This window comes from Sitophilus oryzae, unplaced genomic scaffold (genome assembly GCF_002938485.1).
Source record: "Sitophilus oryzae breed Bouriz unplaced genomic scaffold, Soryzae_2.0 scaffold_484_pilon_pilon, whole genome shotgun sequence".
Classification (NCBI taxonomy): Eukaryota; Metazoa; Arthropoda; class Insecta; order Coleoptera; family Curculionidae; genus Sitophilus; species Sitophilus oryzae.
This window is the reverse complement of record NW_022147067.1, coordinates 316,072-331,443: the sequence shown is the minus strand read 5'-3', so window position 1 is coordinate 331,443 and position 15,372 is coordinate 316,072. Positions and strand designations below refer to the sequence as shown.

The window sequence follows — 15,372 nt, the reverse complement described above, 5'->3', positions numbered from 1 at the left end:
CATTTTTTAACCCTCCATCTAGTAAAAAAATAATATACGAACAATAATAGAATCGTAAATTAAACAAAGTAACATCCTATATGATTTACGATTACCATATTTATAGGAAAGTAAGAAAAAACCATCTAAAGTAAATACCTAATATAGTTTTGACAGAGTACGTAGATCGCCGAGTAGCGACAGAAACCGTCGGCTCTTTTGATGTGGTGGGACCAAATTTTCTTTCTCTCTCTTTTGACGTGTTTGACAGATAGACTACGTATTTAACTGCTCAACTTATGAAGTGGTCCTATAAACATGGTATACACTGCTCACAATTTGAAGTGGAATTAATTATAAAGTTTTATACATATCTTTTTTGTTTTGTTTTATCCTTATTTCTAAATTTGAATGTATAAAATATCTTACTGCTAATAAATAATTAAAAAAACGATTCGTTGCTTAAGGTATACTTGAAATAAAGTATATAGAGATATTTGATAAATGGCAACAGTGGCAACTTCGCTTCTTCGTATGACAGATAACCTACTTATTTCGCGCAGCCGCAAAGAAAATTGAAAACGGGACTGTCGCTACTCATCGGTTTAGGTACTCTGGTTTTGATTTCAGTACAGTGCTTGTATATTTAATATTTTTTTAAGAAAGGCTGAAAAATTATATATTTCTTATTTACTCATTAATATCTCTGAAACTATCGGAATATATTTATTGATATCTTAGGATTATATACAGTGATCTGAAAAAGAGCCAAAAATGCAATAATATACTGGATGTTCAATTTAAAAAAAAATCATCAAGACTTTTTTGAGCCACCCTATAGAAATTTAAATATTTTCCTGAAATAGATCCTAATACATAGTTTAGGTTTGCACTTAAACAAAATTCCCAAGTTTTTTATTCTAGGAGCTACAGATGCCCGACGCACTCTTGCCGGACTCTGTAGAACTAATATCTAATTCTTTCATTTTAGGAACATATTGTTTCAACAATATTCTAATTCATGACAACTTGTTTACAAAATATTTAAATAATATTAATATGGATGCGATCGTTCCCTTAAAAACTGATCAACTAATAGAAAATATTACAATTAATGAAGCTGTCCTAACAAATAATATTAGTGTAGGAAATACAGTCAATGGAGTAGATTTGGTATCTGAAAGAAATAAAACTGCAATGGTTAGTACAATTTTTATAAATGTTACTCCAAATAAATTTATTTACGTTTTGTTAGGCAAATGTTGAACAAAATATATCATCAGATATTATATTTTTAAATAATATCGTGATTAATGAAATGCTTACAACACCGACAGTTAACAACAAATCTACTTTAAAAATTGTAACAACAAATACAGACCAAATACTAAACGCTACATATAGCTTCAATACAAAAGATTTTGTAAATGGTAATTTGGAAATTGATGGTTTAATTAATGGAATCAATATTACCGAATGGAAAGAATACTCTCTACCGATATCTTCTAATCAAACAGAGGAAATTATAAATAACTGGACAATTAAAACTGATTTAGATATTAAAAACTTGGAAGGCAATGGTACGATTAATGGAATGAGTATGATTCAGTTAATTGATGATGTTTCGGAAAAAGAAAAAGACCGCTGTGACATCGAAAAAAAGGTTATTGTAAGTAATTTTCATTTAAATGAAATCTAAAGGTGCGTATTGACTAGAGCATTTTGGTCCGAACGAACCAAGCGAGCCGAGCGCGCACGAACGAACTCAATAAGGAAAAGATCGCGATGTTCAGAGTGCTTCTTGCGTTCGCTGTGTTCCCACGTTCAGTTGTATTTAATTTTTATTCGCGCTTTGATATACTCTACTCTGCTATTTTACTCTACTATACTATTTTACTCTATGTGTTTGATATTCGTAGTTCGGTAATTTCATTAATTTTATATGCTTACCTGAGTTAGAACAAATTAGCATCATTAGTGTAGCCGAAAATGCAATGGTTCAGTCGCTGGAAATATTTAAAAATTTGACACATGCCAAAATTTTCCAAGTAAATAAAAAACAGTAAAGCCTGTTTTTCTTTAAATAAAAATTTGATATTTTTCACGTGATTGCTTCTTTACAGCTAGGTTAGAAATCATGTGACATTTGTCAAATCTTTCAATTAAAAAAACAAGCTTTATTGTTATATTCGATATAATTTGCGTAAATGTAATAGATTTTTTTTCCTTTCGCCTTCTCCCTTATGAAACTTGCCAGAGAAGACTTTCAATTTTTTTCTTTGCTTCTTCAGAAGCACATCCCATGATCTCATCTATCTGCTTCCACGCATCAAGCTTCTTAACTTTATTTTAGTATAATCCATCCTTTGGATTCCAAAGCACTGGATATTGTTCATAAATGTCTATTAACTGAAGGTACTTTTCTCTATTCCACTCCATTTCGTTTGAGCAAAGAAAAATCAAAACAATGAAAATTTTTAGACGCAAATGCTCCGAATAGGACGAACACCATGAACGCAACGAACCTCCGTACCCACTGAACAACGCATCCACTTTGAGTAAAATGCATGTACCGACAAGCCGGCAAAAATGTTTGGCGCGCTCGGTTCGGTGAAATTTTGCTCGCGAACACGTATTCACTTGTCGAATTCGGCTCTGCGCGCTCGGCTCGTTTGGTTCGTTCGAAGCAAAATGCTCTAGTGAGTACGCACCTTAATGGAAACAATTAATGTCTTTTTTTTTCTATCCTTTAGAGCGATTATAATAGTTTTTGTACCGATATTACATACTTACATAAACAGGCTAGGAATCAAATTTACAAATTTAAATATTTTGAAGAGTCACAGGCGATATCTTTGACAGAAAACATCAAATATGTAAAATTCTTTACACGTCAAAATAAGCAATACCTGTTGATGCAAGAAGAAAAAACTTGTGTATCCCTATTACTCGTATATAGAGAAAATAGATTTTACAATGCAGCCAGTGTGCATACAGGAAGCATTGGTCAAATTGAACTAATCAAAGGCGAAAAAGAATTGTTTTTGGTCAGTAGAGGTGACGAGGAAATGAATTTAGCATGCAAAATAAGGTTTTCTACTGTTTTGTGGGAATTTACAGAGAATAATTTGAAGGTAAGCGTTTTCGATAGGAAAATATAGAATTATGAAATACAAAAAAACGGACCAGTGCGAGTCAACGTATAAAGACTATTTTTTATGATTTAGTTACAAATTTATAGTTTTTATACTTTTCCTATACTTGTAGTATAAAACGGCATTACCTGCTAAATTTCGTAGTTCTAGGTCAACGCAAAATATCCAATATATTTTGATCCTCTTGAGAGTGTCTTTTTTTGCGGTAGAAACTATCTAATGAGCATAAACTAAACTATCCGAAGTTCCATAAACTATCTTTTTACTTTAACTCAGAAGTTTGATTTTTTTACAAATTCGAGGGTCTATAAACCTCAATATATGGTTTTAATTGCTTGGACCTTTTGATAGGTACTTCGGAACCCTAAAAATACCTATATTAAAACTAAAATTAAGTTAGTAGATTAGAATTTAATTTATTTATCGGAATTAGTATTTCAAATAATACAAAATATTGTAAAATATTATATTAATGCAATATACCTGGGTTCGAGATGGTTGGTATGTTGGTATATGGCATAAATTAGGATTGATTGACGTATTTAATTGTTTTTGGTCACTTTCTGTTTCACCGGAAATGCCTATAACTATTGATCTTTAACTGGCATCCTAGAAAATGAACACTCTGAATAGAATGACATATTATATGTCAACTTTTGACATTTTCACTAAAAAAAATTGTATTTTTAATTATTTCAATCTAAATTGCCATAGTTTAGCTAGTTAAAAACACTAATTTTTAATGAAGGAGCCTTGGAAAAATACATTTAATCGTCCATTGTTTTTCGTGTTTTGTCTTGGCCGGTTAAAAAGATGTCGAAATTGTATTTTTAATCGTATCTCAATTTTTAAAATGGAAAGAGGTTGTCTCGTTAGCTTATTTGGAAAAAGCATTTTTTTACGTATGATTTATAAACATAACCACACACTTGGTATTTCGAGTCCAACTGTCGTTATATGAGCCGCATTTTATAATTTCAAATAAACCACATGCGAAAATGTCAAAAGTTGACATATGATATGTTATTCTATTCAGAGTTGTCATTTTCTATAGAATACAGTAAAAAAATAGTGAGAGTGTCATTTAAAAATCAAAAGTTGTAGTCATTTCCACTGAAATAGGACCAAAAAGAATGCGTCTATCAATCCTAATTTATGTCATACTACTTGAGGCACACCCGGTATAAAATTCTCGTGTCAGTTTTATTTACCATACTACTTCGAAACGGCTTAACCGATATTGATGAAATTTTATATGAATATTGAGTTGGTCTGAGAATATGTTGTTATCTATTTTTTATATACCTAAGTGATTTTAAGGGTGGTCCGCCCCATTTTTTTTAAATTATTTGGTCAAAATGTTTTATTTTTATTTTTTATGATGTGGCATTAAAAAATACATACAACCCTAAATTTTCACCCTTCTGCCATCAATCCCTATTTTGAATAGGGATATTAATAATTCAATAAATTTTCAACCCCGTGAATAAAAATGACTCACAGAAATTATACTATGTCTGATATTATTTCAGTTCATTGATAGCATCGAAGATCAGCAACTTTTGCAAGCTTCTGTGGTACCCTTAACATTCTATGGGTTAAAATCGGACTTTGTAACGGAGTTCAAAATAAGAATGAATAGTGAATTTGAAATCCAAGTTTATAGAAAATGGACAGTAAATTCAGGTAAATACAAGTCCTATCACAAAAACATAAAATGTAAAAAATATATTATAAAACCAAGCCAGCTTATTTTAGCTAGTGTCTATGTAAGCACCTATATTTAACGGCTTTGTTTTAAATTGTTATCTAGTCAATTAAAAACATTTAGTGTCCGTATCAATATTAGACGTCTTTATTTCTACAATAATTATAATGACTTGGCAATTACACATCAAGATATTTTGCTATTTACATTATTTTATTCTTGAGTGGACACATTATTAGGTATTAAAATACATTTTAGCGAATATAAAGGGTATCTTGTAGTTGCAAAATACCGAAGAAAAGTAAAACGTTGAATAGAAATTATAGAGGGTGTCAAAAAATAGTTTATCTTACTTTGGTAGATTATTATACAGATAAAAATAAAACAAAAATTCCCTATGAACATATGCCTTAAAATGCTTCCCGAAGAAGTTACAGCTCTCGAGAGGTTAAATAATAATAATGTATTTTGTTTATTTTTAAGAACATTGGTAAACCGTTTTCCTTTTTTTTGGCTTTAAAAAAAATCGGAGAACACAAACTCATTAGGGATGTGATTATCTACAATTTTTATCTGAAAACTTTTTGTCTAAAATAGAAGGAAGGAAATAAGGACAATTTTTAATATAGCCAAAATTTGTTTTTTTCTCGTAATCCATGAACTTTTTTAAAAATCTGAAAAACGCATATTTATCATCCCACAATACTGCAATACTTTCCCCTTTTAACCGACTCTCTATCTCCAGTAGTTTCCGAAATACCCATAGACAACATCGTAGGAAACTCACCCTGTATAAGGATAAAAGAAGTACCACCAGTAGTACTGTCTACCCTAATGGAAAGTACATTTTCAGGGTTGTCACGGAATTTTACACAAATCGCCATTTGCTTTGGCATTAAAATGTATGTAAGAGTATCAAATTTCAAGAAAAACTGTTTACCAATGTTCTTAAAAATAAACAAAATATATTATTTTTATTTAAACTTTCGAGGGCTGTAATTACTTAGGGAAGCATTTTAGGGCATATGGTCAAGAAACTTTCTGATATAATTTTATCTGTAGAATCACCCACTGGAGTTAGATACACTATTTTCTTGACACCCTGTATAATGCTCAAGTAATTGAATGAACGTATTGTATTGCTGATCGTTTTTAGATAATGCAGACTTTGTACCAAGAGGCTTCAGCACAGGACTGTCTCTGAGAAATGGCAATACAATACAGCATCTGTTCAGGGATAATTCTTTTATAGACGAAGATTTCGGAATCAATGCCGAAGCTGTTATTATTGGTAAATACTTGATTTTAATAAAGTTACAGATTCATTAATCGGTGAACTATATTTAAAGAAAAATGTTCACAGTGAATAATTAAATTTAATAGAATCAAAAATGTTATAGTCCAAGATCCCATAGCGATCAGACAAAACTTATTTTCACAAGGATGAAACCTTAGGCTCTCAGTAACACTCTCATGTGCTTTGAATACCGGCGTGTTTGTGGGGTTTGCCCTGTGACACCATGACAGATACCAGGTGAGAAAGGTAACTAAAAGAAATAAATGAACTTTACTTATTTTTACATATCTGATTTTTACATATGTTATTAAGACAGCTATTATAAAGTTATATTTAATCAGTCAGACAGATTATAATGACCAGACATCCTCTAAACACAAAAATTATTTAGCCGTGACTATGAGCGCGGGAGAACTATGCGCTTAATAAGTAAAAATAAGTAAAGGTCACCTATTTCTTTTAGTTACCTTTCTCACCTGGTATCTGTCAAGGTGTCACGGGGCGAACCTCACAAAAACGCCTGTATTCAAAGCACATGAGAACACTACTGACAGCCTAGAGTTTCATCCTTGTGAAAATATGTTATGTCTGATCGCTCTGGGACCTTACTCTATTATGACTGTTTGTAATTTTACAAATCTCTCGCCATTTTTCAGGGAATGTAACGGAAGAGTGGAATCCCGATATACCAGGAAGAAAAGATGGCGACATAACTGCTATAAAAGTTGGAACTAGCAAAGCACCAAAAACTATGTTAGCTGTGGCCAGGCACAAAGGAACCACAGTGGGCCATAGATTAGATTTGGTTGAGGTAGTACTATTTTGTTCATATTGAATTGGTACACAAATCATATTTTAATTGATTTCAGATTTATTTAAACCCATTTGAAAAGAATAGACAACTATTTGATAAGATACTGACATACAAGCCAAATTCTCTCGTTTCGATTGAATTAGATAATGGAGAAACTCTCCTGGCATTTATAGAAAATAATGAGATATTACAGCTGTACGAGTATAAAGGTAAATAAAAAAATTGTGTGACAATTTGCATTTTGAAATCTTGAAAAGTAAAAACATATATTTTTGAAGTGAAACTTCTTTATGCGCGTTGGGAATAAAAATTCAAGGCCGTGACACACGAGCTAGCGTCAGGAAAAGTGGTAACAGCAGTGGTGCCACAGCTACCCCATTTGGGGTAGATCTACCCCTTTGTAAAACAATTTAACTCGTTCTTGGTAATGACCTGTGTCATACGCGCCTAAGAACATCACTATAATAAACTTGATATTGTACCTTTGTACTAATATTATTTGGTTGTGTGCTAGGAAGTATTTTTTTACGCATATTTTCATCGAAAGGTTAGGTTTGTAGCTTATGAATAACGGTATAGGTAAAGTATCTAGCTGAGTTGCCAGCTCGGTTGCCAACTTAGAATTAGAATTATTAGTTAGTAACTCGCATTTTCATTGGTGGGCACTGTCATATTTATGTCAAACCGATCGAGAATCTTACGGCGTATTTCGATTGCTATTGCCGACAGTTGTAAATAAATTAAAATGTTATACAGGGTTGTTCACCACATACGACACGGAGTATTGTAGCTAAACGATTAGACTTTTACAAATTGTAAATTTTGGGTTCGTTGAAGGACTATTAGAGCTACAATTTAAAAATATTTTTACAAGATACAGAGTGTCTCAAATAGGTAAAAAATATTATATTGTGTTTTTGAATGAAATGAAGAAATGGAACACCCTGTATATTATTCTATTTTTAGATTCTATCTTTGAATAAGAAGACTAAGGAAGGAGCATATCAAAAATCTTAGGTACACTGCGATGGGCCTCAAATATGGCCGACTAAAAATCCGGTTTATCAGTGTCGTTCTAATTTTTTTTAAAAAATGTAAAACTATGATGTAGGGTAGACGTGGGGTAGACTCAATAATTTGTTGTTTTATTTTACGTTGTGAATAAATGTTGGTAGTTATTAAAATTGTTATAAAAATATATAATTCTAATAAAAATAGATAAGTTATAATAAGTATTTATTACCACAAACACATGATACGCTACTGAAGCAAGTAAGTCAAATTAACGTATCTAAATTCTTTGACATCTAATCTTTGACAAGTAATAAGTAAAAGCTAAAATGCAAGAAAAATATATAATTTAGTTAATTTAAGTGAATTTCATAAATGATCGGTTTACTACACGTATGTATATTATATAGTCACTTACTAGCGAAAAGTTGTTCCATTATTTCACTCAATTTTTGCCGAGACCTACCGCACGCTAGACAACCAACTATTTTAGAGTCTTCTTCGATAAATCGCGATAGTGTCACTGTTAATTTAAGTTCTGCCACAATTTCCACCTAGATTTACTACCTTTATACAACTATCAGTAGTAGAATAAATAATAAATAACATAAAATAAGCTCCGTAAAGACTGACAAATCCATAAAATTTCAAATCAAATTCAAATGTGTCAAATGCATCGTAAAACAGAACTGTCAAGGATCCCTACCCTAGAGTGCTTTTATGGCGCTTTTTCCGCCCATCATGCATGAATACATGGATAGCATTATGCTCCTTCCTTAGTCTTCTTATTCAAAGGATTCTATGATTTAAATAAAGGAAAATTTGATTAAGGTTTATCACACTTAAACCTTACCTTTTTTTAAATATTTTCAATTTTATAAAATTGCAGTACAAATTTAAAGGCTTCATTTCTCCAGGGGTATCGAAGTTTTTAATACTAAATATTTACTGAAGTTGAGAAACTAGAGCAAATTGATATGACCCACAGTAGTAAGATCGCATGGAATTTCCTAAAGAAACTTGATGGCGACCCAATTGAAAGGAAACAAATCAGTAACATCAAACCTGACCAGATTGCCCACCAGCTACTGAAGAATGGAAAACCCGAAAAAAGAATTAGAATATCAAAATTAGAGAGAGATCGAGCAAACGAGATTAACATCCTGGAGCATCCATCCAGTTTAAAAGAACTCAACAATGCCTTAAACAGTATGAAGAATTGGAAGGCAGCAGGCGTAGATGATCTCTGTACCGAGCAGATTAAAAACTTCGACCCAGCAACAAAAACGTGGTCATTTTCAATGGTCAAGAAAATTGAATGGAATATATTTAAAATGGTTTCAAGAATGCACCGAAAGCCACAAAATCCCGAAATTTTGGCGCAAATCAAAAATCGTGGCTCTCCTGAAACCGGCCAAATATCCAGAACTAGCCAGTAGCTATAGACCGATCTCGCTGCTGCATGCTGTGCCATCTCTACAAACTATATGAGCGAATGGTTCTCGGTAGCATGGAGAAGATCGTTGAATCAAATGTATATTTTACGAGAATCAGATGCACAATTTAATTGTCTGTCAAATTGTATTATACCATTTTTTTACCTATCTCTTCAAGTTTTCGTAGAAAATGCATTTTCTTATAATTTAGATTTCATTTATTACTATACCCATGAAATATTGACATTTTAGATCATGTTTCAAGATGTAAGAAATTTTGAAAGAGTACAGATACTAATATTGTCGATATATTTCGCTTATTTCATTAAAAGATAAAAAAATTGTTGAAATATTTTTTTGTTAAAGAGGACCAATTAATATGATCCCATTATTCAAACTTTACGTTGATTAATAATAATTGCTCCAAATACTAAAAAGAATTTTGTGTGTATATTAGACAGTGTGGTAAAAAGTAACACCTTATAAATGTTATTTAATTTCTTGACGAATGTTTATTTATAACAACAGAGACGTTTCTTTTCATAACTTATTATTGTTTTGATTTCTTAATCAAATGCAAATTTTTTATTTTATTTTATGAATTTTTTTTATTTTATTTTATGAAATTTTATGAATTTAATATGACTGCTGTTAATTTATTAATTAAAACAATTAAGTATGTAACTAACTAATTTTAGTGCCGAAATAATGGTGGTATATGAGAAATTAGAAATAATTGGTATCCTCTTTTACAAAGATTTAAATAGTTTTCTTTCTTTAAACAACTAGGCTTACAATAATATCATTTTTACCACCTGTACATTTTGTTCATATGTTGCTTTAAAAAAATCTAAAATGTCAATATTCCATGGGTATAAATAAAATGCAATAATAAACTAGAACTAGAGAGTGATAACTGAGGTCTAAATTATCAGAAAATGCATTTTCTACGAAAACTTCAAGAGATAGGTAAAAAATGGTAATACACTTTCATAGACAATCAAATTGTGCATCTGATGCCGGTAAGATTTACAGAGTAAAATTTTTCCGGTAAAATTTACAGGTTTTTCCGGTAATAATTTACTATTTAAATTAAACAAGTTATTGTCGTTTATTGCTAGTAATTATTTAATATAAATTTTTGGACACTCAGTATAAGGTAGTATAATTTTTATTATTGCAACTTCGATATTAAAAACTTCGATAACATTGGAGAAATGAAGCCTTAAATTTTTTACTGCAATTTCACAAAATTGCAAAATATTTCAAAAACGGTACGGTTTAAGTGTGATAAACCTTAATCAAATTTTTATCTTTATTTCAATCGTAGAATCTAAAAATAGAACAATATACAGGGTGTTCCATTTAAAAAAAAATACAACTATAATATTTTTTACTTATTTGGGACATTCTGTATTTTGTAAAATTATTTGTAAATTGTAGCTCTAATAGTCCTTCAACGAACCCAAAACTTACAATTTGTAAAAATCTAATCGTTTAGCTACAATACTCCGTGTCGTATTTGGTGAATAACCCTGTATATTTGTGGGACACGAACCTGGGACCTCTCGTTCCCGAAGCGAATTCGGCCTCACCAATGGATATTTAGATCTACAGCTGCTCTTGCAAAATTGGCTATAGAACCGTTCATAAAATAAGGCGACAGCAAACGGCAACATTGTTGGGTATGCGACTTGACTATTGGGACTTAGAAGCTATGGGCGCGTTCAGGGAACACAGCCGCTGACATTCAGCGTAGAATTTCGCTGACCAGCAGCTTACGATATTCCTTAAACGGCACAAAGCAGCAGAAAGAACAAGAAACAGTAGCTGTCTCATGCGCTCTCTGTCTACTATAAAAATTTGAGAGAAATATAAATAAATCGTCTTCGTAAAAAATAAGTTTAAAAAAATAATTTTATCTATAATACACCTAAACAAAACAACTTAAAATAACAGGAACTACTGGGCAGTTCGACCAAGTCACCTTTTACGCATTTTTTTCGATGGTATGGTATAAATAAAATTACTGAAGGTGTAAATACCCTACAATAAAAAAAACGACGTCAGGGGTGATCTGGAGGTGAAGATTGCTGTTACTTTATAAGTAAACTTATGTATATAGGGAATATTATCGATTGTTATTTATAAGCCAACTAGGCGCAATATTTTTTCGATCAGACGGTATTATAATTACAATCAAAAGTTATTTATGCCGATTTAGATTTTTTCAGAAAGTAGTATTTTTTCTTAATTTCAATGTATTTAGAAAATTCTACATGAGATAGAAATCAAGTTGAATTTTCTTATTTTCTTTAACTTCTTCGATCTCTATTTACAAGTCTTTTCGAACGTTTTAGATTAACCTACTGCTTTGTAACTTTTTTGGCAGCAAATATCTCCTATTTTTTAAAGATTCGATTAACTAGGATTGACTACAAACTTCAACAAACCATAAAAAGTAAACAATAAAATGAGAAAATTAAAGTTATTTTTAGTTATTTTACATTAGTTGACCACTGATAAGGAAATAGATTAAGGCTGACTTATCTCAGCCTAAATATTTACCGCTGAGAATTTTGCACAGCGGCTCACTGTTGCTGTTCGTCAGAATAGACCGTTTAGGGAAATCGCTTACTCAGCCACTCAGCCGCTGATCGTCCCTGAACGCGCCCATTTACTTACGGTGCTGGTAATAAGCGCTTAAAACCAGCTTTCTTTATGTTCGTAAATTTACTGCATTTTTATGCCTCCGTTATAGGATATATGCATATATATGCCTCCGTTATAGGTCCATTATACAGGGTGTTTCAAAACAAATGCGAAAAACTTCAGGGGGTGGTTCCTCGCTAAAAATAAAGGGAAGTTTGCTTTATAAACGTTGGGTTAAAAGTCAACCATTAGGGAGCTATCGCGGTACAAAGATGGCGGAAAAATAATGTTTTTATTTTTTATCTTGAAAACTAAAAGAGATAGACTAATGACATTTTATGGAAGCATTACTGTTATGAAAACATACATTCCGGTAATTTTTTCATTTTTTTAAAATGAGTGAAAGGGGTTGAAATAAACTACCCCTATCATTCTTATTAACGAAATTTAAAGAAAAATCTTATGAAACACATGCAAAAAAATTAATTTCGATAGTTTAGTTTGTTTAGAAACTTTTTAATCTCTTCTGTTTTTTTGATAAAACTCACCGATTTGAAATTAAAAAATAAAATGTAAAGCATTGCCTGTCAGGACAAAAAAACATTTTCACATAAAGAAAAAAGGCTTCGGAATAATTAATTGATCGTAAGATAATAACGTATTGCAGTAGAGTAAAGTCAGATAAAATAATATTAGAAACATCCTGAAAAGTGACAGCGGCCAACTAGATTTTTTCCTAAAAAAAGTACAGCAGCTCACTTGATTCTTTATTTAAAAATGTTTTTTGTCCTGACATGTAATGCTTTACATTTTATTTTTTAATTTCAAATCGGTGAGTTTTATCAAAAAAACACAAGAGATAAAAAAGTTCCTAAATAAACTAAACTATCCAAATTAATTTTGTGTGTGTTTGATAAGATTTTTCTTTAAATTTCGTTAACAAGAGTGATAGGGGTAGTTTATTTCAACCCCTTCCACTTATTTTAAAAAAGTGAAAAAATTACCAGAAAGTGTGTTTTCATAACAGTAATGCTTCCATAAAATTTCATTAGTCTATCGCTTTTCGTTTTCAAGATAAAAAATAAAAACATTATTTTTCCGCCATCTTTGTACTACAATATCTCCCTAATGGTTGACTTTTGACCCAATGTTTATAAAGCAAACTAGCCTTTATTTTGAACAAGGAATCAACCCCTGAAGTTTTTCGTATTTGTTTTGAAACACCCTGTATATACGAATACCTATTCGTATTATCCGATGATAATACAAATCCTTTGTAGGAATCGCTTGTGTTGTCACCATGGTTGTCACAAGTATTTGACAATGACAATCCACAATACAATTCCGATTGTCATTTATTTTCTTCACTTAACTTAACATTTTTTATTAAAATAACTCTGAATTTTGTCAGAACACAACGCGACGCCCAGTTCGAGTCCTTTTCACTTAATTTGTACTACCAGAAACAGCGCGTTACATCACACAAACCTAGTACCTGAGTGTTTTATAGTTTTAGTAACTACACTAGCAAAAAACTAAAATACTTAAATAAAAATAATATTAGTGCCACTCAAAAGCCACGATTTCAATATTATTTTAATGCGATCAACATTAACTGTAACCGGGACTTAAGCGTTAAATAAATCGTAAAACAGAAAAATGTTCTTGACCGAGTAATAAGGATGTATATATTTATGTGTCGCTCAATATATGTGTATATCGACTGAGATATTATTAGAAACGATTAACATAAAAATGAGATAAATATTAATATATGCGTTTAAAATTTTAGGTATTGAAGGTTTCAAACTACGATCGTCTATAAAAATGGGTGCCAGCAAGCTATTATTAATGGAATTACCTACAGAAAGTAAACTAAATCCGAAGAAAGTGTTGGGAGTAATAAATGGTAATTTATTGACATTACTGGAAGCTGTGATGGTAGGTAGTAAAATACATAATGATTTTAAGTGTAGTATTTCATGAAAAAAAATTGTTGTGATAGATTACAGCATTTTCTTGTAATTTCTTTATTAATTATGTTGTTATGTAAATGTGATATTTAGTAATTTTTGTATGTTTGTATTTGTAGTTTTTTTTATTTAAATAGTCGTTAGTATATAATTATTAATTATTTATTGAAACTTATTTATATTTATGTTTATCATTGATATTTTTTTAAAGTAGAAAAATATTTATAAACATCTTTTTTAAATAATATTTAGGTGATTTATATATTTGTTCGTATTTATTCTTATTTCTAAAGCATTTGCCCTGCCTATAAGCTTATACTTTTTGTGTTGATAATATTTAATTTTTATTTAAACTTATTTGTATTATATATTATATTATATTAAAGTATATTATTAATAATAAAAAACTTTTAACTATGTTTCATAAATTTATTTTACACTAAAGTAAAAACTATGTAATAGAAATGAGTGTACCATTTATAATTTATCTTATAATCTATTGAATAAAAATATCTAAGTGAATGGAAGAATATAAAATATGCAATAACGTAATAATCAGTTAAGGATATTTTATTCACCGCACTACAATTTAGAGCTACAGATCTGGACCATATTAAGAATAGTGCTTTATTGTTAAAAAGATCAAACAAATAACAATATCAAAAAAAACGGCGTCAAAGACGGCTAGTAAATGACAATCGATGAGAATTTTGGCGTGGTCAATCTCTAGCCGTCATTTACTAAAAATTGACACAAAACTCGTCAACAATTATTAATACGAATTACAGAAAGATTAAACATTTCTCGAATTTTAAATCACACCATTTAAAATTCATTTTTACTCAATATAAAAATAATTTACAACCTTCTGAAGGCCAACTGGCAGTACCTAAGTGCCATTAAGGAATAAAGTAGAGTAAGGGTCAAGTAAATGATATTTAGAGGGCATGACATCGCCAAAATTGTCATCGATTGTCATTCTCTAGCCATCTTTGACGCTTTTTTTGATAGGTATTATCAATATTATCATTACATTTTTTGGGGTAAGTATCTTTATAAACTACATGCAACATTTATAAAATTTAACACCACTATTTACACCGGCGTACTATGGACGTACAGTAAAGGTACGTCTATAGTGCATCGGCTTCTCGCTTTATCGCGGCAGACTAGCGGTGAAAAATAGGAACAACTATTTTATGCGCGTGGCCATTAGGGTTTCCGGAACCGGAGCTGTTTTTCGGAACCGGAGCTGTTTTTCGGAACCGGGAATTTCGGTACCGCGCTTCTTAGGAACCGGGATTTCCCGGGTTTTTTTGATACTTTCGGTACTGATTAATTTTTGTT

General features: G+C 30.9%; 1 protein-coding gene across 2 annotated transcripts in view; it reads left to right on the top strand.

Moving 5' to 3' along the window:
* LOC115886340 (protein PF14_0175) overlaps positions 1-14,184 on the top strand; it is a 33,270-nt gene extending 19,086 nt beyond the window's left edge. For both annotated transcript variants that reach the window (XM_030905438.1, XM_030905437.1), the window contains 8 exons: positions 971-1,179; positions 1,235-1,648; positions 2,733-3,113; positions 4,667-4,820; positions 5,999-6,133; positions 6,796-6,950; positions 7,009-7,162; positions 13,845-14,184. In XM_030905438.1, the coding sequence (XP_030761298.1) occupies positions 971-1,179; positions 1,235-1,648; positions 2,733-3,113; positions 4,667-4,820; positions 5,999-6,133; positions 6,796-6,950; positions 7,009-7,162; positions 13,845-14,038 (1,796 nt within the window). In that variant the 3' untranslated portion in view covers positions 14,039-14,184. The remainder of the gene's footprint in view (positions 1-970; positions 1,180-1,234; positions 1,649-2,732; positions 3,114-4,666; positions 4,821-5,998; positions 6,134-6,795; positions 6,951-7,008; positions 7,163-13,844) is intronic.
* The last annotated feature ends 1,188 nt before the right edge of the window (positions 14,185-15,372 follow it).